Raw genomic sequence first — 27,432 nt, 5'->3', positions numbered from 1 at the left:
CATGGCCCCATGTTGTTTAAAAATGCGAGCATTTATCAAGTGACTTAACGGCTGAAACTGTGGAATTGCCCTTTAATTATTAGCCTGTGTCCTTTGATACTAACGTGAAATTAGTGTTGATATGGGACTCGGTAATAAAGTTTACTTTGAAAGCAGATGCATGTACTTACCAATTCATTCCTGCAGAAGCATGCTCTCGCTGAAAGGCTCAGAACATTTAATCAGCTTTGCTTCATTTCCACAGAGAAACCATTTAAAGGAAAAAATAAATTGAACTCTTCATCAGCCTGTGTGAACGTAGGACTGAGCAGGGTGCTGCTGCTCACCTCGACTGGTATTTCTCACTTCCTCACTGTATTTTCTTGTGGCTGTGGAGTCACAGCTGCAGTCCAGGGCCGCCGCTGCCCGCTCAGCCCTCTGGATGATGGTGGCCTCGCTCTGAACTGTGCCGCTCCCTCCTGTGTGAGTAATGCTGAACTCTTTAGATCAGGCTCATCTTGCCTGATGAGCAGACAGAGGGAGTTTTGGGTATTTTGTTTGTGTGGATATGATGACAGTGGTGATTCACAGCTGAGGTTGTTTAGAAGAAAAGCTTGGCTGGTTCCTGATGTGCATGTACTGGTTTATTCTCTGAAACAAGATTCGTCAGTGTCTAAAAACGTAGTGAGACACACTGTTTTTTTGTTTTTTTTTTTTGTGTGCACTTACTGAGTTGTGAACTGAATCCTTCAATTTTTGACTGCTCTGCTTCACTGTAGGGACGGTGTTAGGTGATGAGCTGCACCCAGAGATCTCCAAAGATAGTGATTGCAGCTCAGTTCAGTTCTCCTCTCATCAGACCAGAGAATCTTTAAATTTGCCACAAGTCACTTCCAGTTCAAATTTAAAAGATACTGACTCCTGAATAGAAGAGAGTTCAGTTTTTCAGCTTTCAACATCAAAATGATCATGAGATATTATTGAGTGTGTACCAGTGGGTAGAAATCAAGGGGGGGTTGAATTAGTTCTGCAGAAGACAGTGAATTAAAGGTGAACATCTGACAGGCCGATAGAGACAAGTCGCAGCAGTAGAACAAACCAAACCAGAGTGGGCTTTCAATGAGGCAGCGTCAGGCAGAAATACAAGTGAACAAGATGAGACTCACGATCCACCGAGCAAAAACCTGGTCATTCCTCATGTAGCAGGTGTTTCAGAGAGGCTTAAAAGGACCGGTTCACTTCAGACCCACCAACACACTGAGACTGAGACTGGTTCACCCTAAAGACCCTGGGCCCTGATTAGCTCAATACTTGGCATTCAAGGTGTCTCTCTCTTGACTGGGCTCTGCAGCTTTAATCAATATGGAGTCATAACATTGTGTACATAAGCATAAGTGCATGTTTATTAAGATTTCACAGGGTTCTTGTATTAAAAGCAAATTAGCTGTGTGAAAAACCTGACTGAGGGGGGGAGGAATACACACACACACACACACACACACACACACACACACACACACACACACACACACACACACACACACACACACAGACTGGGGTTAAATAACTATTAAGAATATAGGTTATGGCAATATGTAAGTGTGTGAATGAGGTGTGATGAGTGGAAGGAGGTGTGTGAGCGTATGAGATGGAAAACAAAGCCTGTGGTCTGCTGAAGGCGAGTCAGATGAGGAACCACATGTAGGAGTAATATTAAGAAGGTCTATGGCAGAGCGGGCTGCAGAGCACAGGGTTGGGTTTGTGTATTTGCTTTTGACAGATTTTAGTAGCAGACATGTCTAAACTTTTCATCCCGGTGTCTGTGTTGTCGTTTATTTCAGATGGAGCTTCTGTGCAGTCAGATTGACATTTGATGAAAGCATAGATGTTTCCAGCAGCCCTCACTCTCACTGCTTCACATGCAGAGTGAAAGCCAGTCATAACAGACTGTATTGTCCTGCACATGGACTGGTTTCAATTGCAACTGCCCTTAAACCAAAATGTAAAATACAATATAAACAAATATCCGTGTTGATGCTGCTGAGGGGTTAAAAAAGGGTTAATTAGCATGCCCGTGCCGGTCCAGTCTGGCCCTGGTTTTTAAACTAGGTTACTAACATACTCTGACCAAATCTATGTTCCCTGGCCAGAGCTCCTCTGGGATTGGCCTACTTGACTTGTTGTATTATTGGATTAGAGGCCATGTTACTGTGATAGGGTCTGGGCATTCTCAGCAGGCGCTGCTCTGCCTCATTGATCTATTGAACAATAGCTACATGTTCCAGTGCTCGCCCTCGTTTTCCTTTTATCGCAGGAGCTTTTGGGCGACTCCTCGACTGGTGATTTTCTCTAAACGAAGCCAAACTCTGTGTGTGTGTGTGTGTGTGTGTACTGTGGCTAAATGCAGCCTGCTTTAGAGAAGAAAAAGAGGAATCTACCCATCAAGGCTGCTCTTAATAAGGAAACAAACATATTTCACGTTTCTGTGGTTTGAATCAGGTGCAGTTTTCCTTCAGTGACCTTGGCCTCCTCCAAAATGTCAAATCCAGGATGCCCTTATGTTTGCTCTGGGCCACTCTGTTGTTTTTGTTAGCAGGTAGACGTACTGTACATCCCAGTGTCTTTTTTTTTTTTTTAACAGGTAAATAGACTAAACAGGACCTGTGTGATTCCAGTCCTGTCCCCACAGTGACCATGTTAACTTATTAGCAGATATATTAAGGAGAGCAGTCCTTATTCAGGCCTGCAAGTGTCCCACCATTATTCCCAGTCAGTTAGTTCTAACCAGTGGTCACGGCAGATAAATAGCCCAAAGTAGCTTTAGTTGTGCTGCTTGTCTGTGGCAGTTCATTTCCACGTAGGTTCAGCAGGCAGCTCCTACAGAATGATTGTGTCTTAGTGATCATATTGGATTATACTTCCATGTAACCGCCTGTGCAAGTTTGCATTTGCAGCTATTCTTGTTTTTTAACGTTTGCACCAGTCAGTGGCTGCTGTGAGTGGGTTTCCTTACTGGACTGCTGGTAATTACAGTTTAAAGATACCATGTGAACACAGCATTTAGTTTGCACGCTGAGCTCTGCTCATTAGCACTACACACAGAATACAGCTGACACAGATGGGAATATCCTGAGTGTTGTAGGTTTTCTGTCATAACCCAAAGAATTAGAGAACATTAGACCAGACTCATCAACTCTGTTTACACATTTTGCTGCAGTCCGTCCAGATGTAGTCAAATATTTCACACTGATGGCGCTGAAGGAAAGAGCAAGGCATTAGGATCCACCCTCTGCAAACCATGAATGTCTGCTGACGAGATATTTCAGCCCTGAAGAGAATCAGATTGGATGTTCATTGGTACAAGACCCGTGCTGCTAACCTTTAATCACATGAACTCATTAGGCCTGCTTATCAAACGTAATGAATTTATAGTGTGTACATACTGAGTGGCTGCTAGCTGTTTTCTGCAATAATCCAATCCCAATTATCTCTTTTTAAAAAATCCCAGTCCACTGTGATGAAATCGGCCCAGGATGGGTTTGTGTTGTTGGTGTAAAGCCCAGGAGGAGAGTTTGCTCACAGCACCGTGTTGAATATTCTGTGCCATGTGAGCCAGCAGTGGATCAAAGCAGTGTAGGTGTAACTGCTGCCACTGGGTTTAACATCACGAGGGAGGAGGCCTGCGTTGTGCTTATGCATGAGAGAGCGAGTACGTACAGCGCGTTAATGATTATGGATTTAAATGTGTTATTTTTTCCATGCATCTGCAGCTCAGTGTGGGACCAGCAGCTCTGTTGTCTTTGCTTCAGGCGTTTTACCTTCTGTCATTTTGAACATTTTGGGTGTAAATACATTTCTTATGACTGATGGCTGCAAAAGGATGACGATGTGAAGTAAAGCTCTTCTCCTCTCTCGAGGCACACATCAGCACTGAAGTCAAGTAAATCAGACAGATGAATCTACAGACAGCAGGTGGATGAATCATGTGGTGACATAAAGCAGGCAGGCAGGTAGATAAAGCATGCAGGCAAACAGACCGGCCTGTGTGTAGGTAGATTTAGCAGCATGGAGGGAGATGAAGATGAGAGTGATACAGCAGGTTTTAAGACTACGCTCCTCTAGGAATCAGTGAAAGTGCAGCTCTTCTTTCTCTCATCAGGAGCTCAATTTGAATATAGAGAGTCAACAACCTCTTATGTGTCTGTTTTCCGTGTTTGGTGCTTGTAACACAATTCGACAAAGTTCAACAGATGCAACCTCTTGTCTTAAATGGCCTTTTAATCCCATAAAACGTCAAAGCCGGGACTGGATATTGGTGCCAGCTCATTTAGCATTTTCTCACTAATAATGTGCCATTTAAAATGTACATTTTAACACCAGCAGCATGTTGGATGGTCAGTCCAGACTGAAATATCTCGGTAACTACTGATAACAGAGCTACATGACTTTTTTTATATTACATATGTCCATGTTGTTGTTCATGCACTGAGCCTACCAGGCAGACAGAGCTTAGCTTTACAAAATGTATATTTATTTTCACTTGTTTGATATAAATGTACTTATAGGCATAGTGCACAAAATGTGATAATCCAACATGCTGCCTGCTGTATTTTTACTACTGAATCCTGCAAAAATAGGTTTTTTTGTTGTTGTTGATGGGCCATTTGTGCTGATACTGCTGCTTTAGATGCTGTTGGTACATCTCTATTACCAGATGCTATTTTTTTAAAAAAATGCATTTAAAGCAGCATTTTTCTCTTCAAGAGTAGTTTATATGCAGTTGTTGTTGTTGTTGTTGTTGTGACTCCATTCATCCATTATCTAGACCGACTTATTCCCATTCAGGGTCACAGAGAGTCTATAGTATTGTGACTCTGTCACACAATAACTGCTTATTCCTTTATTGCCTTTGCATTTGCATTAGAGTTTAGTTTTTTTAAATAGAGAGAGCTGCCTGTTAAATTGCACTATGTCCAACGTGATTTTTAAGGTGGCTGTGTTACACACTGGTATTCCCACAGTGGATCTGGTGGTGAGCTGGTTATACTTACCGGTAAGTGTTTCAGGGGCTTTACATTCACATCTGATCTCAGCAAATCCTTTCTCATCGCAGGGAAGGGAAAGTGTACGATAGGATGTAATTCCACTTTGATGGACTCTGCTTTGTCCTGATGCAGGATGAAACGGAGAGAGTGTAGTGTTGACAGTCGGGCTCATAAATTGTTTAGCTATGCTCGGTTTGGATTTAACCAGGTGAAAAGTTTGATGTCAAACAAGTTGAAAATGTTTTCAAGTGTTTGTTTCTGAACAAAGCCGTCCTTACTGCAAATGCATTGTTTGTGTGCGCTAAAAGAAATGATCATTTGTAAGAAGGTTGACATCTTACCAAGGCTCCGCAGTGTTTAAGGAAGGATAATTAAACCATGCTGCTTGACATAAACAGTTTCCATATTGCTGTTAAGTCTGAGGAGGAGTTGATGTGATCTGATTATGAGGATTTTTTTTTTTTTTTTTTTTTTTTGGCCTTTAGTTTGCACATCTGCAAAATGATGGATTAGTCATCCATCACTGTGCAAACATTGTGTTTGTGCTTTAAGTGATGAGCTGTAACAAAAAAAAAAAAGATATGTTGTCATTTTCTTTAATCACCAGAGTCAAAGGAGTAAAGTGGATCTAACTATTTACCTGATGTTCTGTGAATACTCATATTTAGACGGAACATTTTTCATGTTTCCATCAAGATACCTTGAATCAATAGCGCAACATGAAAATGTCAATATTCATTTTTTTTCTCTCCTATTATTGTTATTTGTCTTGGACAAACATTTGTTTAGATTTTTGGGATCATTGTGTGTGTGCAGGTTTAGCTCTCAGTGGTTTCTGTTTACAGTGCAGTCATGGATTACTCTGATACAGAAGAATCATTAAAACTCTTAAGCAGGTATTGGAGGTGAAATTAGCGTCTTTTTCTTTGAAGGAATCTTAGGATCTTTTGTGACATTGGGGATAATTATATCCTTGCAAAGTTTAAGTCGGTGTTATGTGTATGTTTTCATATTTGACTCACAAAGACCACTGCTTTTTTTTTTTTAGTAGTTCCACCCCAGGCTGAGAGGCTGCGTGTGCTGGCCTCTCTTGTTTAACAATCCAAGCCTGTTTGACCTCTCAGCACACCCAAAAACACAGGTGGGAGTTGTGCTCTGTCGCACCTGTGGTCACACTCACCTGTAGCGGTGACGTCACAGACTCCTGGACCACACGTGCAGTTCAGGTCAGCAAGAGGAGGAGCTGGACTTCTGGAGGACAGCAAAAACAGGATCTTCAGGAGGTGCTGAGTTACTTTAATGAAGCTATTTGCTTTTCTCCTCACACAGTGTCTTTGTCTCATGTGGCGTTTCCTCCACTCCCCAGATCTCGGCTCACAGTTTAAAAAGCTCCGACTGGGAGTCATCAGCGAGCAGACAAACCAGTCCAAGGCACGAGAACACAGTGGAACATGCTGCTTGTGTTCTATTGTGTATTGTCTGATTGAAAAGATTCAGAATATGCGACAGAAACACGACTCCATGACAAACCTTTGACACTGTGGTCATACTGAACAGGCTTCCTTTCACCAAGAGGTTTACATGGACGCGTTCTGTAGACCTGCTGGTTTCACATTACAGCTGCAATCGCAGAGAAATGAAAAGGCACCACAGGGTACGGTGGGGCGTGGAACGTTAGTCACGTTAAAGACGTCGGACCGGGATGTGGTGGAATAAAATCTGTGCCTTCTCTCTGGCTCATATCCTGCACTGCGCCCATAACCACCTCGTCATGTTATTGGTTTATCGTGCTCTGCCTTCTCCTCGTTGATTCCCCTTATCTCTTTACTTCTTCCTGCTGTTTGTCAAACTGTTCTTCAAGCTTATCCAGGCTGATGCTGCGGCGATTAGTCTTAGACAGAGATATCACAGTATTTCAGTGGTTTTGCACAGTTTATTTGTGGAAGCAAACAAACACCACTCGCAGTAATAATGACACGACGATCTGATCTGACCAAAAAGGGTCTGACACAGAGAGAGACGCTCGGGCTCATCGGTGTTTCATCTGAGCTGCTTTGTTGTTTTCATTCACTGAATGATCTTTTAGGGCTGTCTGTGGTTTGAGAGTGGACTTTAGTTTAGCTGTACAGTTAGAGGATCAGGTCTGGATCGGGGTGGGGTCTGTCCTTAAAGCTCACTCAGTTCTGACAGTGTGATTAATTAGTCCAGCCACCATTAACAGGAAGCTGCAGAGTCTTCATTGAAACATCCCTAAAGTTGTTTGGTTTGTAAACACAATGTTAACAAACCAAAGGCCTAAACTGAGAAATCAGCACAGACGTTTATTTCTTTGACAAACTGTCAGCTGTGTAAAACGTTGAGTTGTGTTTTGACCAGTGTCAGCAGAGCGGCGTCAGGACGGGGCAGAGCAGCGGCGTCAGGACGGGGCAGAGCAGCGGCGTCAGGACGGGGCAGAGCAGCGGCGTCAGGACGGGGCACCAGACGAAAACCTTCACTCCCGTATGTGAACGAATCACACTTAGAAAGCAGATTTTGAGCGGCAGAGTCAGGGTCAGAAGCCAGCAGAGCAGAAGCGACGCCGTCCCTGTGCGTCAGCCATGGCCGTGACTGACCTTTGACCTCTGACCCCCCTGGCACAGAGCAACTCTGTGTTCCCATTGGTCCCAGACAGGAGGAGCTCTGTTTGGTGGTCACTGCTCTCTTTGCCTTCTTCTTCCTTTCTTTGGTCTTTGTGAATCGCAGCAGTGTTGAAGCCCAAAATCTTTACACATCATAATCTTTTAGGTCGACACGGCGAACCTGTGAGCATTTAGCTGCTTATTTAAAATCCCTGAGTTACTGAGAAACACCAGTGTTTGTCTGGAGGTGTGTTTCTTGGTTTCCTGCTGATTGAGTCCAACATTCCCTCCCTTCTACTCTCCACCACCTCCTGAGGGAGAGCTCAGGAGGTGCCACATTCATGATAATTTTATATAACTGCGTAACACAGTTTTAGTGAGATTTAGGTTTTATGCAGTGTGTTGTTTTTGTGGTTAACGTCGGTGGTGAGAGAATATGGAGCGTGTTGAGATTATATCTGTGGAGCACACGTGATGATGATAAACCTGCTTGTGTATATGTGAAGATGATGATGTTTGTTCAGGCTCTTGTTGCCTTTTGTCACAGAGCTGAGATTTTAGTGGTTTGTTTTTACCCACCTAAGATGAAAGAGGTCACAGAGAGTTGCCGGTCCAGGTCCAGGTGCTGTGGGTTGCTATTTTTTTTTTTTTTTTGCTTTATTTTACCTTGAAAGTGTTTTGCCTGGAACATTTAGAGACTTTTCTTTGTCCCCAGCAGGGACCAGATGGGCCGTTTTCGAAAAAGTGATAAAGTTGTTGTCCGCTCTTTTGTTTTATGAAGCATAACAATGGCCTCACTGTGCACAAATTAGCACTTTCTTTGCATTCATAAAATAAGTTTTCCCGAGTTTGAGTTGTGTGTGTGTGTGTGTGTGTGTGTGTGTGTGTGTGTGTGTGTGTGTGTGTGTGTGTGTGTGTGACAACAGCCTGCTGCAATACAAGAAAGCACAGCCATGTGGAGGTGTGGCACAATTTCTGCTTGTGGGTTTTCGAGTTGGAAAATATAACAAAGGTGTGGTGTGTTTTATCAAGCGTAGACGTGATGCCACAGTGAATTAATGGAACTTTCTGTATGTTCAAATTGAAAACTCACTGTTATCCTAACAGAAATGTGCATAAGCCTTTTCTGCAACAACAGAGAAGTCATTTTTCTCTTCCAACATCTGGCTCATTTATCACAGTCAGTGGGTTTAATCACATCAGGTTTTGGACTTCCTGCACTCACAGTAAGCTCCAGCTCTCACCTTCCTTTCTGTGACTTTGTTTTGTGCAGGTGTAGCTGCAGCTCCTGCTCACACCGCCTGCCAAGATGGTGGCGTTGTCACTGAAAATCTGTGTTCGTCAATGCAACGTTGTTAAGACGATGCAGTTTGAGCCCTCCACAGCTGTTTACGATGCCTGCAGGATCATCAGGGAGAGAGTCCCTGAGGCTCAGACTGGACAAGGTGAGAATTCAAGAAAGAATACAGAGAAATGACACTGGATGGATGAAACCTGTGACAGAAACAAGGACAGAAAGCCACAGAATTACACGATTTATGCAGCTGACTTTGGTTTGAGGGCCAGATCACTGGGGTTTCCAGCTAATTCGCACCGTGATTGGTCGGGAGTCTGCAAGCGTAAAGATGGATTTGGGCTAACTTCATAGCAGCAGACCACAATATGTCTGGTGTCACATTTAACATAGTCATTTACTGGACTAAAGTCCAAACAGATGCTCTCACTAAAACAGCTTTTTCTAGTTCTAATCGTGGTCCCTCTTAGTCCTTCTTTCCTTTCTCTGCTGGGTAATATTGTCTGATTTGCACAGTGTTTCTGCCTTTGGAGAAGGCCACTGTGGCCTAATAGCTGATTATCTTGCCATGACAAACCTGAGACACATGGTGGACTGTGCCACCAGCATGTGCTCCAGTGGTTTTTCTCAGCTTTGAGACTCTACACACAATGACATAGGCAGTTGTTACACCAATGCCCAGTGTTTTTCCTTATGCTCCATGTCCGTCAGGTCAGTTTCAGTCGCTGTGTAGTCCGAGTCCACTGTAGGAACCTGCATTGTAGTATTCTGCTAATTGTTAATGTTCCTCCTCCCTGCTCCAGCTTCAGACTACGGACTGTTTCTTTCTGATGAAGACCCCAGAAAAGGCATCTGGCTGGAGTCTGGAAGGACTCTGGACTACTACATGCTCCGCAATGGGGTAAATATATCAACCTGTTTAATCACCCCCAACCTAAATGCCTGACTTCAGCTCTAACCCTGACCTGAACCATGAACTAGGTCTTAATCCTCAAACAGCTGTCTGAAGGTGTGAAGTCATGTAAACACTGAGCATATAGTTTTTATATGAACCTCTGAACCTGAAAGCCTGAATTGTTCTAAATGAAAACTTCTGCCCGATGACGTCTAGTGCAACATAACGATCTTTGTTGGATCATTTACAGAGGAGAAGGCATTTTATTTCAATGACAAATCTTATTAATTCACCAAAGGGCAGCTGAACTAAGTGGTAGCAAAGACAACAAGCAGTGGAATCATCCACTGAAGTACAAAAGCAGTGATGCAGAATGGGACAGTGGAAGCACGGGATAAAATTGAATATCAAGTAAAATGAGGACGTCAAACGGAGCTTTGAGTTTAAAGAAGTGCTCCAGCCAGCGCTACTGTAGCTCCTCTGCCAGCATGTTTTAAAGTCCCTGATCCCTGCTGCCAAAGGCCCGACCGACTCCACTTCTCTGTGTATCTGTGTGGTGCTGCCTCTCACTATATCTGTGATTTTGCAGCTCTAAGTGGTTTCTCCTCTTCAAATCCACCAAAGGCAACCCAGGTAGAAGGCATGACTGTGACCAATTATTCTGAACCAAATCTCTTCTCATTGTTGTGATTGGAAGGGAGCAGCGGGCTGTGATAGGCAGCCGTTAAATAAGGTTTTCTGGCCTATATTCTCCGCTCGCTCCACGCAACCTGGATGCATTTGATCATTTTCTCTGCGGGTACTTTCAGCCTCGCTCTCTTTCACTCTCTCTCTCTCTTTTTGTTCTCTCTTGTGTTGTCTTCGAGCAGGATATCCTTGAATACAAGAAGAAGCAGAGGCCCCAGAAAATCAAAATGCTGGATGGGGCCGTTAAAACCATCATGGTGGATGACTCCAAAACAGTGGGAGAGCTGCTTGTGACTATATGCAGCAGAATAGGTACTTACTGTGGTATCGTGATCTTTGTACTTAGACTTTTTTCCTGACACGCTGTGCAGGTTTTAAATGAAATTCACATTTCTAAATCAACATGCACAGGAACAAAAGTAAAACCGAACGCTTCTCCTAAAATATTACCACCTGTTTAAATTGCGTGTTAAATGAAATGTGTGTCCCACATGAGGCTGACTGGGATACATTTTTCCTTTTTGACCCCAGGCATCACAAACTACGAGGAATACTCTCTGATCCAGGAGGCAGTGGAGGAGAAGAAGGACGATGGGATGGGAACACTGAAGAAAGACAGGACTCTGCTGCGCGATGAGAGGAAGATGGAGAAGCTGAAAGCCAAACTGCACACGGACGATGACTGTGAGTACAGCAACATCACATTTGACCTGGTAGTGTCCTGTAGCTGACTGTGGTCGTGCGTTTGCCATGAAAGTACTTAAAAGCCCATTGGCCTCCCTTTAATGACTCATTGATTATTCCCTCTTACGGAAAATGCAGTGATTTCTAATGTAAAATTTATTTTTCAGCCCGCGGGGCCATTAAATATTCCACTTTAACAGTTTGTACGGTCTTTCACCGGGATTTGGGAGCAGTACATTTAAAACTGTTGACCTCAGGTCAGATTATCTATTTTCATTCCCATCCCACATCCATTCCCACTCAGCAGCACTCCAAGATGTTCTCAGCCTCGACACAAGTACATCCCACCGTGAATTAAAGTGTTTGGGTTAGAGATTTCACAGAGCTGTTGATTCAGCTCCTCAGTCTTCTGTTGGCACAATATGGTGTCTGGTCTTTTAGAAACTACAAAGAAACTTGATCATTAAGGTCAGTCAGACTAGATTAAAAGCAGAAACAGCCTCCAAACTCATCCAGGTTTCATCATCAGCAGCTCTGAAACAGCCTGAACACAAGGTGAACATCATCATCTTCATGAAGGACGAATTACTGCAGGACTGGATTAGACTTCACTCAGCTTGGTGTTCCTAATAAACTGACCACTGGATGTAAATAGATCGATACAGCATCGAAAAGGGTTCAGTCATTGTGAAATCAAAGACGTGTGAGATGGAAGGTCTGGACGACGACTCTGCGTCTGCTTTAGCGGAGCGTCACGGTTGATCCACACAGCATCAGCTGGACATTTATGTTGAGTGGAGAGAGAGAGAGAGAGACGAGCTCCACCTGAGTGGAATTGCAGCTGTCACCACCAGCCACATGTGTAATCTGTGGCTTACTCTGACCCTGACAGTTCAACATAGAAATAACAGGCTCAGTGATCATTTCATTTGCTGTTCGTTCTTCCTGCTGTTGCATTTGACGCAGAAACCCTTCAACTAACATCTGGATGTTGAATCTCCACAGTGAACTGGCTGGACCACAGCAGGACATTCAGAGAACAGGGGGTGGATGAGAACGAGACGCTTTTGCTCAGGCGCAAATTCTTCTACTCAGACCAGAATGTGGACTCTCGAGACCCGGTCCAGCTGAACCTGCTTTACGTACAGGTCGGGCCCTGGCTGCCGTTTCTTTGGAAGCTCCTGTTCATTGACCTATTTTACCTTCACCTTTATTCATTCATGTCTGTTTTGTCTTTCAGGCTCGGGACGACATCCTCAACGGTTCTCACCCCGTATCATTTGACAAGGCCTGTGAGTTTGGAGGCATTCAGGCCCAGATCCAGTTTGGACCTCACATAGAGCATAAACACAAACCTGGATTTTTAGAGTAAGTCTGTGAGTGGTACAACATAAAGAGGGTGCTAATAAAAATATCTCTGTTCATTTGGCGTCAGAAGTTTAGTCTTTTTTTATTTGACGGTGCTGCTGAAAACAATAATAATGTGATTGAGCGTCTGCTGTGTTTTATTTCTTTCCCAGTCTGAAGGAGTTTCTACCCAAAGAATACATCAAGCAAAGAGGAGCCGAGAAGAAAATATTCCAGGTGAGGTTAAAATGTCCTTGACAAAAACACACGGGTCCTTTTATTTCAGCTAATTTGACAGTCATGCAGCAGCTGTTCAGATGTCTGTTATCTCTACAATCTAATGTGCAGGAACACAAGAACTGTGGAGAAATGACGGAGATTGAAGCTAAAGTGAAATATGTCAAACTGGCCCGGTCTCTGCGGACGTACGGCGTCTCCTTCTTCCTGGTGAAGGTGCGTTGAAAATCCTCTTCTTTTTATAGGAACACATTTTATTCCAAGAGAACATCAACCACCCCCAAAAACGAATAATCTAGTCTGAGTTTAGCTACTCGCCCTTTAAATTTATCTTTAAAATGAGTAAGCTGGTATTTTTTTTATGTAGGTCAGTTTAGAGGTTTAGAAAAAAAGCTGATGTGAAAATCTAAACGTGGTTTGTTTGCATTAAAAGTTCAGTTATGTGTTGATCGTATTGGTCTTGATTGTGTCATTTATTCATTTTACAGCTTTTGTTATTTCCAATGAGAGGTGATGGTGTCCTGTATGAAACTTAAGGTTACGCAATTCAAATGAAATAAAGCTTAAAAACTGTTTTAAATAGTGAAAACCTAAAAATGGCCTCCCAAAGTGCTCCCCACAGGGGCCATTGGAGGTTTGCAGATTTTCCTTCATGCACACACTGTTCACACCGTCATTGTCCACACACACCCACACACCCACACACCCACACACCCACACACCCACACACCCACACACCCACACACCCACACACCCACACACCCACACACCCACACACACACACACACCAGCAGCACCTTGTCTGCAGGGAGACGAGTGTTTTCCTGGAAGGAAACCGAGTGCTGTCTGTGCAGCCGGGTGTGACACGGATTATTTGAGAGTGAGTTTGGGAGGAAGTGAAGTCAATGAGGGAGACTGGGAGACGTTGTACTGGCCAACCTGGAACGCTTGCTCTCCCAAATAAGACCAACTGCCAGTGATGCCTGCTGTTAGGAGCAATTTGCTGAATTTAGCGCTGTAGTACCTGTGAAACTGCAGTGACAGGACTGACAGGTGACACCCCCCCCCCCCGACATGCATCTTCTGTCCCCATGAGAATATCCTGCACACACGGTCCTGGGAAACGTCCCTGTCTGCATCGATGAATTACTTTCCACTTGGCACCGTTTCATTGCTGAAGAAAATTAGATGATTTCTGGTGATTGCTTGCTTGTTGCTGACTCTGTGCCAGACAGTTCCTGGAAAAGGAAAGGTTCTAGGAAAATGGTGAAGTAAAAAACAAAACTTCATTCGTCTCAACAAATCTTCCTTTGTAGTATCTCACGTATTGCACATGCAGTGGCAGTCTGCCCTGTCGTTCTCTCTTCAGCATAAACCAGATCTTAAATCCTAAACTATATCACACCTTCTGGTCTTGGATCTTTGTTCTCGTCGATCAGTTTGACGTCTTATTTGCTCACCTTTGCCGTTTCTGGCATCCCTGAGCGTAGGCAGCAGTGCAGAAACCTCTTAAATAACCCCAGTCTCTTGTCCGTAAGCCATAAGCCTTTTCACGCAGCTCTCCTCTTCGCCCTCATGTCACAGCCCATCACCTTCTCTCCACCTGCTTCCTGACTGCATCTCCTGCAGGGAGGGACCTCTGCTGTGTGTCATCCCACAGAGCCACTGGGCGCTACATTAGAGGTCTAGGCAGCGCAGGAAGGTCGAGAGTTATGGATCTGCAGATAGACATAACATTTGATTCACTAACTGTGAAAGGTTTTTTTTTTGACTGGTTAAACATGAAAAACCATCGTGGCAGATCACTTTGAATTCACCTGTATAACCGAAGGCAGAGTGGGAGCAGGACGACACCAAGGAAGCTTTAGAAGCTTTACTTTTGTCTTTTTCATTTTTGTCACTAAAGAATAAACCATAGATTTTCTTGTGTTGTCAGTGAAAATCATCATCTAATCCTGACTGACTGCAAAGGGTGGAGATCCTTCACAGAATGAAGTTAGAGAAGAAAGTGCCTGTTGTTAATGCTCTTGTGCTTAGGAACAGGGTTGAATAAAGTGTGTGTGTGTGTGTGTGTGTGTTCTTTCTTTTTCTTTTTGCAGGAGAAGATGAAGAGCAAGAACAAGCTGGTGCCGCGGCTGCTGGGGATCACCAAAGAGTCTGTGATGAGAGTGGACGAGAAGACCAAAGATGTGGTCCAGGAGTGGCCTCTTACCACAGTGAAGAGGTGGGCAGCGTCGCCCAAGAGCTTCACCCTGGTGAGACCCACGTACCCTTCACCCACAGAAGAAGATTTAATGAGAAAAGCTGCAACATCTGACTGCACACTCACACTGTAGCACCAGATATCTATTTTTCTCACAGGAGTTTCCAGTTTCTTTTGGTTCTGCTGGCTTTGTTCTTGCACCCATTTGATCTTTTATTCATTCTGCCCACACCAAGCACGATATCAACAGTAGAAAATAAGCATGACAGGTTCCCAGTAAACTCAACAACCAGTGCTCAGTCTGCCTGTCCTTTTATTCCCTCGTGCACTCCAGTTATTGAACAGATTCTTTTGTCTTTTCTGTCAGTATCCCTCCTTTGTGCCAGCACCCAGACTCAATGTCTCGCTGTCTCCATTAAATTAACACAGCTTCTCTATCAGGCTGTTAATTTAGTGGAGTGCAGTTCAGTCCGTGTGTCTTTGTGACGCTGGGATTTAGAGTTTCGTTTGTTGGTCCACATGTTCGAGCAGTCGTACAGTTTCCTGGGCAGCAATTTTTGATCAGTCGCAAGGTGGCAAGAGGTGATTTCACCGAACACAATGTGTGGTAGTCATCTGAAACCAACTGTGTCAGCACAGGCTCTGCAGAGGTTACTTTTCTTACAGGCTTGCGTGTGTGTGTGTGTGTGTGTGTGTGTGTAGGATTTTGGGGAGTACCAGGAGAGTTACTACTCAGTGCAGACCACCGAAGGGGAGCAGATCTCCCAGCTCATTGCCGGTTACATCGACATCATCCTCAAAAAGGTGAGATGTTTATCTCCGGAGACACAGATGAACCTTAATGAATCAACTTCCTCTGGTGGCAGATAAAGTCTCGGGTCTGTTGATGCTGGATTCTATCCAGGTCTGTGTGTCATACAGCTGCAAAAAGAAGTACAGGATAGCTGGACACTGTGTGGATTCCTCATTCAGTGCACAGCAATCAGCAGGCTTTTTCTTTTTGTCAGTAAAAGATTATGACTAACAACCTTCAGAAGCATTAGAGTGTGTTTCACCATGCCCTCAAGAGCCCCAGGATTAACATTTGAACGTGTTAGCTTGTTAGCACCCAGTTCTTCTATAAATCCATCACATTTAAGCCACCCTTCTCTCTCCCCGTCAATTTACTTTCTAAGCCTGATACCTTCAAAATACTGAGAACTATCCCAGCACATCTGAAACTCGTTTTTCCTGCCAGATTAGTTCTGTCCTACATCTTGTGTATCCTTATCCATGAAATCGGTTTCCCTCTCCAGCTGCTCGATGAACTTGGGCCCAGTTTTTCTTTGTGTGACACCGACGCTGCAAAATCTGCTTAGCAACAGTAGCCTCCTGTCAGCTTGTTGAAAATAATATTTCCTAATGTTTCTCTCTGCCCTGCAGAAACAAAGCAAGGACCGTTTTGGACTTGAAGGCGATGAGGAGTCGACCATGCTTGAGGAATCTGTATCCCCGAAGAAGTATGTGTAGTGGTGGGACCAATAAGTGTGTCAGTGTCAGCTGATGTGTTAGAGCCACAGGGTCTGTGTGCAGCCTCACACACCCAGCAGCAGGCTTGAAGACCCTTTTAGTCACTGATGGAGACAGTTGGTATCTTTCATTTTGCAGTATGAGCTACAGTATCTACCAGGAAATAATATAATTACAAAGAAAAAGCTCAGCACAAGCAAGAAAATAAAGAAAACTACTGGACAACAAGCTTGTAGGTCTAGAGATTAATATAAAATAGAGTTAATAGATTTCGTTCCAGCGAAATCTTTTATCAGGCAGGGCCCGTTTTCAGTTTCCTCCCCAGTACTTCCCTCGACCACAGCTCACACATCAATCTCCCAGAACCTCATTTCACCACGGGAACACGTCCTTAGCTGGACTTCATCCTGAGAGATAATCGTTCTGTGAAGAAATTGTGCTTCACTGGACAAGTGAAGGCTCTATCAGAACATTTCCTGATTAGATGCGTATTAGCTCATTTATCCGCACTGGACTCTCAATGCGTAACTGAAGCCTGTTTTCCTGTCTAGGCTCAATTAAAATTGCTTTCCGGCTCTCCACTCGGAGACTATTTGCTGCAATTGTTATTGTGGGGGTTTTTTCCCATTTTGCTTTTATCTGGGTTTGTGCACAGGGCCGACGGCAAAAGTCTTTAATACTACAAACACACAGCGAGCCAAACTGTGCAAGGCCTTATCTGAGCAAAAACAAAACAAAGCTTTGTCTTCCAGAAGTACACAGTGGGAACATTCTGCAGTGTCAGTCTGCTTTGTGTTACTGGACCACTGTCACAAGAAGCACACAGCCACACTGCCTGCTGTTGTGTCCCTGCCATAAACACACACAAACACACACACATCTAAACACACACACATCTAAACACAAGAAACATGCTCTTTTTGTCTTTTATAATGACTTTTCTTTCTGGGAAAATATGTTTCTCTTCTTATATCACTGTCTTTGTGTGTGTGCCACTGCTTCAGCTGCTGTCTCCATTAACCAGCTGCATGGCTCTGTACTGTTTGTGTATCTACCGTATATCATGCTTGTATATGAATGTTGAAGTATGCATGTGGTCTGTTTTAACTTGGTCACTGGTTCTTTAGATTTGCAGATTGGATGTTACAGCTACAGGGTTTTGTTCTGCACATATGTCATATCATATCAGAAGCATTTGCAGGTGCTGTATTAACCGTGTGCCTGCTTGCGGTACCTGCAGGTCCACCATCCTGCAGCAGCAGTTTAATCGCGTTGGCCGGGTGGAGCACGGCTCTGTGGCACTGCCAGGGGTGATCCGCTCAGGCTCCATTGGCGCAGAGTCCCTCAGCATGGGCACCATGCCATCTGCTCAACAGCAGATCACTATGGGTCAGATGCACCGTGGACACATGCCACCGCTGGTAAGACCAGTACAACAGAAAGCCTCCCAGTATGATGTCTGTCCATTCTTATTTGTTTTTAGTCAGTGAGTTCTGTTCTTTCTTTCTTTCTTACTTACTTACCTTTCACCTTCTCTACTTTAAATACAAACACTTCGCTTCACGGAGGGCCAGTCCTCTTTCCTCAGACTACATTCTGTAAGATTCTCACCTCCGTAATGTTCCTGTTTGTGTAGAGTTCAGCACAGCAGGCTCTGATGGGAACCATCAACACCAGTATGCAAGCTGTGCAGAAAGCCCAGTTTGACCTGGGAGAGGTTGACAACCTGCCACCGCTGGGACAGGACATGGTACTTCACACTGCTTATGTCCACTTCATGTAACACCTTCACACACATAGTGCTGGTCATGCATGAAGTGTAATGACCTGATGTTTGCTCTGTGTGTCCAGGCATCTAAGGTGTGGATCCAGAACAAGATGGATGAGTCGAAACATGAGATCCACTCCCAGGTTGATGCCATCACTGCAGGAACAGCCTCTGTGGTCAACCTCACAGCTGGTCAGTGGCACTGGCGTCGCTCAGCAGACTGCGTTCTGCTTTGGGGCCTGAACTCTCTCTTCTGATAGTGAAGCTTTGATTTACTGAGCAGAATTTATCTCCAGCTGCCTTATGCATTTGTCAATATTGGCATTTATTGAAAATCCAATGGTTAAATGATCTGGACAATTAACAGCTTTTAAGCTGAGCCTCTCACAATTTCTTTACTTCCTGCTGTGGTTTGGTCAGTGTGTGCTGGTGTCTGTTGCACTTCAAATTAAAATCGGCAGCTAGTTGGTTTTTCGTCTTATCTGCCCTTCAGACTGAAAACAGTTTGCTCTTCATTTCTGTACTTTTACCTGCTTATGTCAGTGCTTTAATGAACCGACGTGCCAGTAGAGAACAGTTGTTCTTTTAGGGTTTTATTATTTCTTTCTTACTCTGGGCTTCCTCCCTGCGCTCAGGTGATCCGATGGACACAGACTACACAGCAGTGGGCTGTGCCATCACCACCATCTCTTCCAACCTGACTGAAATGTCAAAGGGTGTGAAGCTGCTGGCCGCGCTGATGGAGGACGACGTGGGTGGAGGTAACGACCTGATGAAGGCTGCCAGGACACTGGCCGGGGCCGTGTCTGACCTGCTGAAAGCTGTGGAGCCGGCCTCTGGAGAGGTGAGCAAAGGAAACTCTCAGATAACGACTTCCTGCTTTGTAAAACATGTCAATTTAAACCTTCTTGATTGTGACTATTTTTCAATGCTGTATATTTGATTTACACTATTATCAGTTTCTCTCTGAAAGAGAATATTTAGAATATTTGTTCTATCTACTGTCATGTTGAAGTCCAACATGGTATTTAAATCCAGGAGGGTCTAGTGTAGATTAAAATGTGAAAGGATGGTGAAAACTCTTCCCTATATCAAGCTGAAGGCAAATACAGAGCACACATGGGCAAAGACACAAGACAGTAGACGGAGCAGAAAATGGAGACAAATGTGTGAAACTGGAGCCTGACTCTGGAGTTCAGCCCATGCAGCAGCAAACTCTTCACCAGATTTTGTGTGTACTTGGTTTTCTACACAATGTAGTTGCACATTTCTTAGGATTTCGTGCCTGTGTATTAGACAATATGTGGCCTGTAGGTGGTTAGAACAGGAGATGCTGAAATTCACAGATTTAAAGTACAGTGAAACATTTTACCTAGCAAGCAGAAACCATATCTGTAGATACAGGATGATACAGTTTCATATGGTTTGTGTGTGTGTGTGTGTGTGTGTGTAGCCCAGACAGACGGTGCTGACAGCAGCAGGCAGCATCGGCCAGGCCAGTGGAGATCTCCTGCGCCAGATTGGAGAGAACGAGACAGACGAGAGGTTCCAGGTAACGTTGCACCTGCCAATTTATCATCGTGGCTTCATCCACACAAAAGTGGAACCAGCACTGAGTTAATCAAACGAGGGGAAAACCCAGGGAAGATATTCAAAGTACTTTTTTTCCCCTTAGTTTTCCTGGATGATGTTGTTTGCGTTGGACACTGATCTAGATGTTCAGCTTGTGTTTTTCTTGTAGCTCATACTTGACTAAATCATATTGTTACTGTAACACAGTTGTGGTTTGGATTATACAAAGATCAATCCAACAGAGCTTCACTATGTCTCTATGACACACACACATACCCAATCACCACTGCTTTCCTGGTCGAAATGAAATGAGAGGACAGATGGTTGTTACATTTATAGGAAATCTTCCTCGTGTGTTTCAAGAGCTGTATTCAATGATAGTTTAACCTTTACCTGCGCTGTTGTTCCTCAACAAGTCTTACGGGACCGACCTTGCGGATTTGAATTTGCTGGTCATGTTTGTTTTGTTTCCGTTTGCCACCTGTTGTGCAGGACATCCTGATGAATCTGGCCAAAGCTGTGGCCAACGCTGCTGCAATGCTGGTCCTTAAGGCCAAGAACGTGGCCCAGGTTGCAGAGGACACCGTGCTCCAGAACCGGGTCATTGCTGCTGCCACCCAGTGTGCCCTGTCCACCTCCCAGCTGGTGGCGTGCGCCAAGGTACAGCAGAATAAACCTGCACAAAAAAAAAACACCCATGAAATGTGCAGCTCATTATACTGGATGTCTCACGTCATATCAGTATTTGTATAATATTCACTCAGTGGCCAAAAATGATATTCAGTGGATGCTTTTCATTATAAGCTGCAGATAAAGCTGTTGTTAAACTGTCTGAGTGCATGATGATAATCCTGCATTTGCAGTTGAATCATTTGTCGACTGTGAGGGTGAGGTTTGATTTCCTCAGGTATTGGAATAGTATAAAAACTTATCTCCTGCCAAAACATATTTCTGAGTGTATGAGAATCCCCCATGGTACTGGTAAATACCCTGTGCCCTCGTTATATTTGCACATGCTGAACTCTAAAATCCACATGCCTCTAGTTAGTGTAAATGCTCTCCTGGCTCCTGGGCTCAATGGCTGCATTTACTAAACAAATCCTTACCACGCTGCATGGCAGAGTAATGAGAACCATCTGCTGAATCCCTCTCAAATCTTCTTTTCGTTCTCTCATCTTTCTGTTTCCTCTGTTCTCTGTGAAATGAGATTTGTGATTTAATGATGAAAAGGCTGCTATGGCAGTGTTTTGATGCCTGAGTGAAATCTGTTTATTTTCTAGTCACATCACGTTGAATAAGGTTTTACTCTGGGCAGAACTGATATCTTCTCTTTTGTTTGTGTTTCTATTTGCTGAATGTTTGAAAAGCATTTAAACCAGAGCAATAAAACTTGCTTTCATGTGTTTGTCATTATTGCAGTGGAGAGAAGTTTGAACTTATTACCTGTGTGTCTTCTCACCTCCTCCGTGTTGTCGTAGGTGGTGAGTCCCACCATCAGTTCCCCAGTTTGCCAGGAGCAGCTGATCGAAGCAGGAAAGCTGGTGGATCGATCGGTGGAAAGCTGCGTCCAGGCCTGTCTCTCCGCTACAGAGGACGGCGAGCTCCTCAAACAGGTCTGTGTAAACCAGCAGTGCACTGTAATCCCATTGTTCCCTTCAGGAAATAGGATTTATCAGAGGTTTGACCCAGGAAACACTAATTAGGAACAAATGACTTGCCTGGTTTGTCACGTTGAATATTGATAGTCAAACCTTTTCATTTGTTAATTTATGTGGGATGTTGAGTTTGTGTCCTCAGCTTAAGAAGCAGTGAAGATGATGAGTGCAATGTGCCCCTGCCCGGCCGTGTGGAGTGAGGAGAGGAGAATAATGCAGCTTAAGCAGTGCAGCACTAATAGTGATGGTGTTTGTCTGGTGTGTGTTGGAAGGTGAGCGCAGCAGCCAGCGTGGTCAGTCAGGCTCTGGCGGATCTCCTGCAGCACGTGCGGCAGTACACCTCCAGGGGAGAGCCTATCGGGCGCTACGACCAGGCCACAGACACCATCATGACCGTCACAGAGAGCATCTTCACCTCAATGGGAGACGCAGGTGAGTCCAAAACAGTAATTGCTGTGAGGTAAAAGGAACAATATCTAAAATATGTTGATTCAGGATTATTTACAGGATTATTAATTTAAGCAAGATTTACTGACACCTATGGTTTAAGCAGTGATTAGCAGGAGCCTGCAGCAAATAGTTTCAGTGAGGCTTTAGTTTTATTCGTCATGGCAGAAGCTCTAGAGGTGCTGCAACAAAACAAGGGCTCAATAAATAAATTTTTCTGATTCAGATTCTGTGAAAATTGGCGCATAGAGAAAAAATCTGGACTCCTACTTTTAAAACTGGCCGACCAGCTCTGAAGTAGCCGAGGAGGCGTCTTACTTTTCTTGCCTCATTCCATAGTCTGGTCCGAGAGACGGGGGTGATGGCGGGTTTAAATGGACGGCTGTCAGCCCCGGTGAAGCCACAGAGAAAAGCTGACAGTGATGTTAACAAGTCTGACAGCAGAGAAAGGCAGACGGGTCCGATTCCGGCCCGGCAGTCAGCTCAGGCTGATTGATTGGACTGACAGATGGGGCGGATTGCTGTTTGCTCTGCTGAGGCCTGAATATGTGCGGCCTGTTGGCGAACACTGGTGTCAGATATGTCTGCTTTTGTCACGCCTGGTGCATATGTACAGGAATTAAACGTGAAGATAAAACAAGTATGAATCTTTTTGTAGTGGAGTCTTGTCAGATCAGCTGATAGATTCAGGTGAATTTCCCCTGCGTAGCTTCTCTGCTGCACCAAGTCTGCTTTAACAGAGGAAATGTAGTCTGGTCCACGCCTTTTCCTTTAGGTCTTGCCTCAGTAGTCTGATTTTCAGAGTCAAAAACACTTCTGCTGATGGAATAGTCCCCTACAGCTGTTATAGATCTGATCGAGAACAAAGCTGTGCGAGAAATTCAGCCACACAGAGCCGAGTGAAAGATGTTTGCTTCTTGTTTTCTCCCTCCAGGTGCTTTTTGCCTTCACACCCTAAAACTTAAAAGCTCACTGTTGTTTATTATTGTCAAGCTTTCAGAACCTAAGTCCACATCAGACATTTTAATAAGCGTCTTTCTGCTACAAAATCAAATGGTATCAAGTTATAAAATCGATGCAGTCTGACATGTTGATATGATTCACTTGGTTTGGCAGCTTTGCATTATTTGCATCCATTCAAACCTGCATGTCGTCTCCTTTTCACGTGGCTGAAGAAAAGATGGATTTTATTCAGTATGCTATAGAAAACATTTATTCATAGTTCATTTAAAGCAGCGTTAACAGTCACAGTTTTCTTGTTGTTTTTTGTCCCCTCATTTTTTTTCTTTACCTGGTCTTGTGTCACCCTCTCTCCTGCAGGAGAGATGGTGCGTCAGGCTCGGGTCTTGGCTCAGGCCACCTCAGACCTGGTGAACGCTATGAGGTCCGATGCTGAGGCCGAGATTGACGTCGACAATTCAAAGAAGCTACTGGCAGCTGCTAAACTGCTGGCAGACGCCACTGCAAGGATGGTGGAGGCAGCGAAGGTGAGCAGCAGTAAAGTTTTCTTCTTTCTACATTTTTTCACAGGAAGCAGTCGACTGAGCCGAGCTGTAGAACCAGCTTTACTCCATGTGTAGCTTCTATACTGTGGTGGTTTTAATCACATCAGTGGGATTTGACATAAAGCTGCACAGGGCAGGACTTATGTATGTATAAGTTTGTGTATGTGTGTGAAAATGAAGAAAAAAGACGAATGTTTGAGATTATTATGATTCTGCTTGGCCTTGTTGGAAAAGATGAGCTTTAAAAATTTCTTCAAAAGAAATGTAGGGCATGAGCAGAACAGCTGAATCCCAGAGTGTCGCTTTTCAGAGGTGTGGATGGTAACATCAGCATCTGTAAACATCAGCATCTGTAAACATCAGCATCTGTAAACATCAGCATCTGTAAACATCAACATCTGCAAACATCAGCATCTGCAAACATCACCATGTCTTGCAAAGCTGGAAATCATATAAATTAAATTAGTGACAGTTTTTGCTTGTGTTATATGTTTTTATTCAGTTTTGGCTGAGACACCCTGTTGTGTCATTGAGGTTATTCAGTTGTTTATTGTCCATGTGGCAGCAGCAGGATATACGTCTCTAAGACCCTGTTTAGATCAACATGAAGCCCTGGAATAAGCTGCATGTATGTTTAATGTCGATGTTGATAGTATAGTCTCAGTCTCATGCGGCTCCATCACTGGTTTGCTTTAATCTCTAATGAATGTAGTGATTTGTCAGTTGAACTTGTAATAAGGTGACTGAAATAAAAGCGGTGCTGCTCTGCTGACTCCATGCACCTTGTTGAATGAGTAGTGTAAACACTGTAGTGGCCAGTTTTAACTAATTGAAATTCATGGATCATATTTAGTGTGGTCTAAGCCTTCGGTATAGCAGCAGTGCGTTTCTGCGGTTACAGACCAGCCTCTTGTATAAACAGCAGTGGTCAGGACGTCGTCTGAGTACCAGGTGAATTTACACAGTGTGATGAACAGTGATGGATGTTGAAATTTATCATGTTTCTTCTGCACCATGATATGATGAAGAGCAAGAGGACATCAAAGTCCACGTTCCCAGACTGCTGAAGGCCAGGCTTTGCCACTCATCCCGTCTTCCTCTACCCAAACTCTTTATCTGCTCTCTCTTCATCAGCCTCATTATCTGTCTGCAGAATCACACACTGATATTAATAACTCTCCACTTCCACCATGAAAATTAAATGATGCCCTGCGGCTGGTTAGTCGGGTTTGATGCCAGACTCGTCGCCGTCACAGCTGTATACGTGTCTGTGTCAGCGGAGGCTGTGACCTCACCCAGACGTTGCCTCGGTAACTGATTATTCGAGGGGTTTGTTTTTTTGTTTGTTTGCTTTTTTTGGACTGTATGTTTTACAGCTGCACGCTTATTTTTCAAAGCCAGTTGTCAGGTAATGATTTGTTTCCAGACACCTACTTTACGTATCACTGTAGGGCAGACCTTCATGATGAATTCTTATGTGATACCTTGTTAGATTCTCTTTTGTGCAACTGTGCAAATTGGCTGCTTTATTAAAATGGTGTCGGCAGTTGCCAAGAGACACATGACGACTGCAAGCTTCACTGAATTGAAGCTGATTGAAGCAACATTTTACTGAGACTGATACATTAGCCCCATGTTGGACAAGGTCTTCGGCAGAACAACTTGTGCTTGTGCCTCGTTGATGGTGATTTCTCTGTTAGTGGTGACTCCTGTAGCAGCAGCTGTGGGGTTAAACATTAACTTAATGACATGGGGTTTTCTCTTTTGTAGCTGCAGGTGAAGCCGAAGTTCCCGGTTAATTAACCTAATGGAAGAGGCTTAGCTTTCTCTGCAGCAGCAGGAGGCATGGGTGCACTGAGTGATATTGGTCTCCACAGAGCCCAGTTCATTTGCACTGTTGGACACATAAACAGGAAGATTAAAAAGAGCTGCTTGCTCAAATGAAAACACAGAATCTCTTGACCTTTAGCCGTCAACAAAGCGGTGATTGTTTAAGGCAAGAAGAGCTGCAGCTGAGTTTGAGTTCAGTGATGAAGTGCGCTTCATTTTCAGAGATCTGATGGCAATTGTGTGTCTGCTGCTGGTTTCAGTCGGTGTGTGTTAATGTTTTTCTAAGGAAGAAGTTTTGCAAACTAACAAATTAATTTGAAAAGACTGTACAAAGCAAATGTTACAGATTGTTCAGACTTTACTTTTTGTTCCTCCCATCCTTGCACCAGCTGTTTGCCTGCCCCGCTCACATGATTTGTGTGTGTGTGTGTTCGTGTTCTCTCAGGGTGCTGCGGCATACCCGGAGAACGAGGACCAGCAGCAGAGGCTGAGGGAGGCTGCAGAGGGGCTGCGTGTGGCCACCAACGCTGCTGCTCAAAGTGCCATTAAGAAGAAACTGATCAACAGGCTGGAGGTCAGTGATGCCGACACACGCAGTTTCTGTTTCATCCACTTTTACACTTCAGTTCTTCAGCCAGTCAGCTAGAAAGAGCTGCATGTCTTTCACCATTACATTTAGGCAAATTTAGTTTGGATCTTGTTCTTGTAAAAAGTCCTGGAGTTGGAAAAATAATCATCTGTCTCCAAGAAAGAGCTGAAGTGACTCATGTGCTTCAGGGTTATTTGTTTCATGGCTCAGTTACACTTCACAGTAAGATATTCAGCTCATTAACAGGATTTATGTGTTTCATTTACTTCATGATGATTTTTGGTTGCAGTAATATTAGTATTTTTATTATTTGCCTTTGCAAACTATGAACAGAACAAAACTTGAAACCAAAAAAATAAATACAAAACAATTCTATACTTTTAATTTATTCATGTGGCCAGTTTTCATAAAGTGGCTTAACTTCCTGTCCTTTCATTAGAAATATGAGGAAGCACAAATCTGTGTATAAAAAAAGATATCACGGGTGCACTTTGAAGAAACGATGTGGTTTTAGAAATCTGTGAGATATATGGTTGTGTCTTTGTGTCCTGACCTTCCTCAGAATGCAGCCAAACAGGCGGCCGCCGCAGCCACACAGACCATCGCTGCTGCTCAAAATGCTGCGGCCTCCAACAAGAACACCGCCGCTCACCAACAGCTGGTGCAGAGCTGTAAGGTGAGAATCACCACTGACAGCAGGGGCCGGTTACTTTTTGATGTTTGTGTAATAGAGGGACTTAATGCTGAGCCTTTAGGGATGTTTTAACCTGTGTGTGTGTGTGTGTGTGTGTGTGTGTGTGTGTGTGTGTGTGCGTGCGTGCGTGTGTGTGTGTGTGTGCAGGCAGTGGCAGACCACATCCCACAGCTTGTCCAGGGAGTCCGCGGCAGTCAGGCCAAACCAGAGGACCTCAGTGCACAACTAGCCCTGATTATCTCCAGCCAGAACTTCCTACAGGTGCAACACACACTCAGAGTCACGATGACCTCGTCGTTTCTTACTTTAGCCGGATGAAGGGCTATTAAAAGTTCCCATAATCAAACTCGGTAACTTCAGCCCTACATTGGGAACCGGGCTAAACAAAGTATAAATAGTGTTTCTGTCATGTGGGGACCCATTTAAAATAGGCCTGTAACCTGTTTTTGGAGCAGCAGTCAGTTAAAGAAGCACCTGTGTGCTGGTGTTTAATGTCTGTGGTACTTTTTACAGCTCCACAAATGCCTGTTGGTGAAATATCCTAAATGATTTAACATTTGTTGCCCACAGCAGTGGTTGTTTTTTTTTGTTTTTTTTGTTTTTTCATGCAGCGCCCTAATGTTATGAGGAAAAATATATTTTATGACATTTTAGGATTTATTTAAAATTGATTTTTGTTTTTTTTGTTTTTTTATTTGTAGCCTGGTAGTAAGATGGTGACCTCTGCCAAGTCATCTGTTCCCACGGTGGCGGATCAGGCTGCAGCCATGCAGCTGGGTCAGTGTGCCAAGAACCTGGCCACCTGCCTGGCTGAGCTGAGGACGTCTGCACAGAAGGTAGAGCACAGATGTGCACACAGATGTGCACACAGATG

General features: G+C 44.1%; 1 protein-coding gene across 8 annotated transcripts in view; it reads left to right on the top strand.

The window, feature by feature from the left end:
• tln2a (talin 2a) overlaps positions 1–27,432 on the top strand; it is a 77,026-nt gene that overhangs the window by 27,146 nt on the left and 22,448 nt on the right. For all 8 annotated transcript variants that reach the window (XM_026333790.2, XM_026333789.2, XM_026333783.2 and 5 more), the window contains 24 exons: positions 8,916–9,087; positions 9,740–9,837; positions 10,701–10,830; positions 11,050–11,202; positions 12,208–12,350; positions 12,443–12,570; positions 12,723–12,786; positions 12,898–13,002; positions 14,886–15,041; positions 15,692–15,793; positions 16,412–16,488; positions 17,739–17,919; positions 18,135–18,248; positions 18,350–18,458; positions 18,902–19,110; positions 19,720–19,818; positions 20,331–20,498; positions 21,317–21,451; positions 21,766–21,925; positions 23,261–23,427; positions 25,721–25,849; positions 26,427–26,540; positions 26,706–26,819; positions 27,260–27,394. In XM_026333790.2, the coding sequence (XP_026189575.1) occupies positions 8,952–9,087; positions 9,740–9,837; positions 10,701–10,830; positions 11,050–11,202; positions 12,208–12,350; positions 12,443–12,570; positions 12,723–12,786; positions 12,898–13,002; positions 14,886–15,041; positions 15,692–15,793; positions 16,412–16,488; positions 17,739–17,919; positions 18,135–18,248; positions 18,350–18,458; positions 18,902–19,110; positions 19,720–19,818; positions 20,331–20,498; positions 21,317–21,451; positions 21,766–21,925; positions 23,261–23,427; positions 25,721–25,849; positions 26,427–26,540; positions 26,706–26,819; positions 27,260–27,394 (3,126 nt within the window). In that variant the 5' untranslated portion in view covers positions 8,916–8,951. The remainder of the gene's footprint in view (positions 1–8,915; positions 9,088–9,739; positions 9,838–10,700; positions 10,831–11,049; positions 11,203–12,207; positions 12,351–12,442; positions 12,571–12,722; positions 12,787–12,897; positions 13,003–14,885; positions 15,042–15,691; positions 15,794–16,411; positions 16,489–17,738; positions 17,920–18,134; positions 18,249–18,349; positions 18,459–18,901; positions 19,111–19,719; positions 19,819–20,330; positions 20,499–21,316; positions 21,452–21,765; positions 21,926–23,260; positions 23,428–25,720; positions 25,850–26,426; positions 26,541–26,705; positions 26,820–27,259; positions 27,395–27,432) is intronic.

The sequence above is a fragment of the Mastacembelus armatus genome, unplaced genomic scaffold (genome assembly GCF_900324485.2).
Source record: "Mastacembelus armatus unplaced genomic scaffold, fMasArm1.2, whole genome shotgun sequence".
Taxonomy (NCBI): Eukaryota; Metazoa; Chordata; class Actinopteri; order Synbranchiformes; family Mastacembelidae; genus Mastacembelus; species Mastacembelus armatus.
Note: the sequence above shows the minus strand (reverse complement) of the source record. Positions and strands in the feature narration are given on the sequence as shown.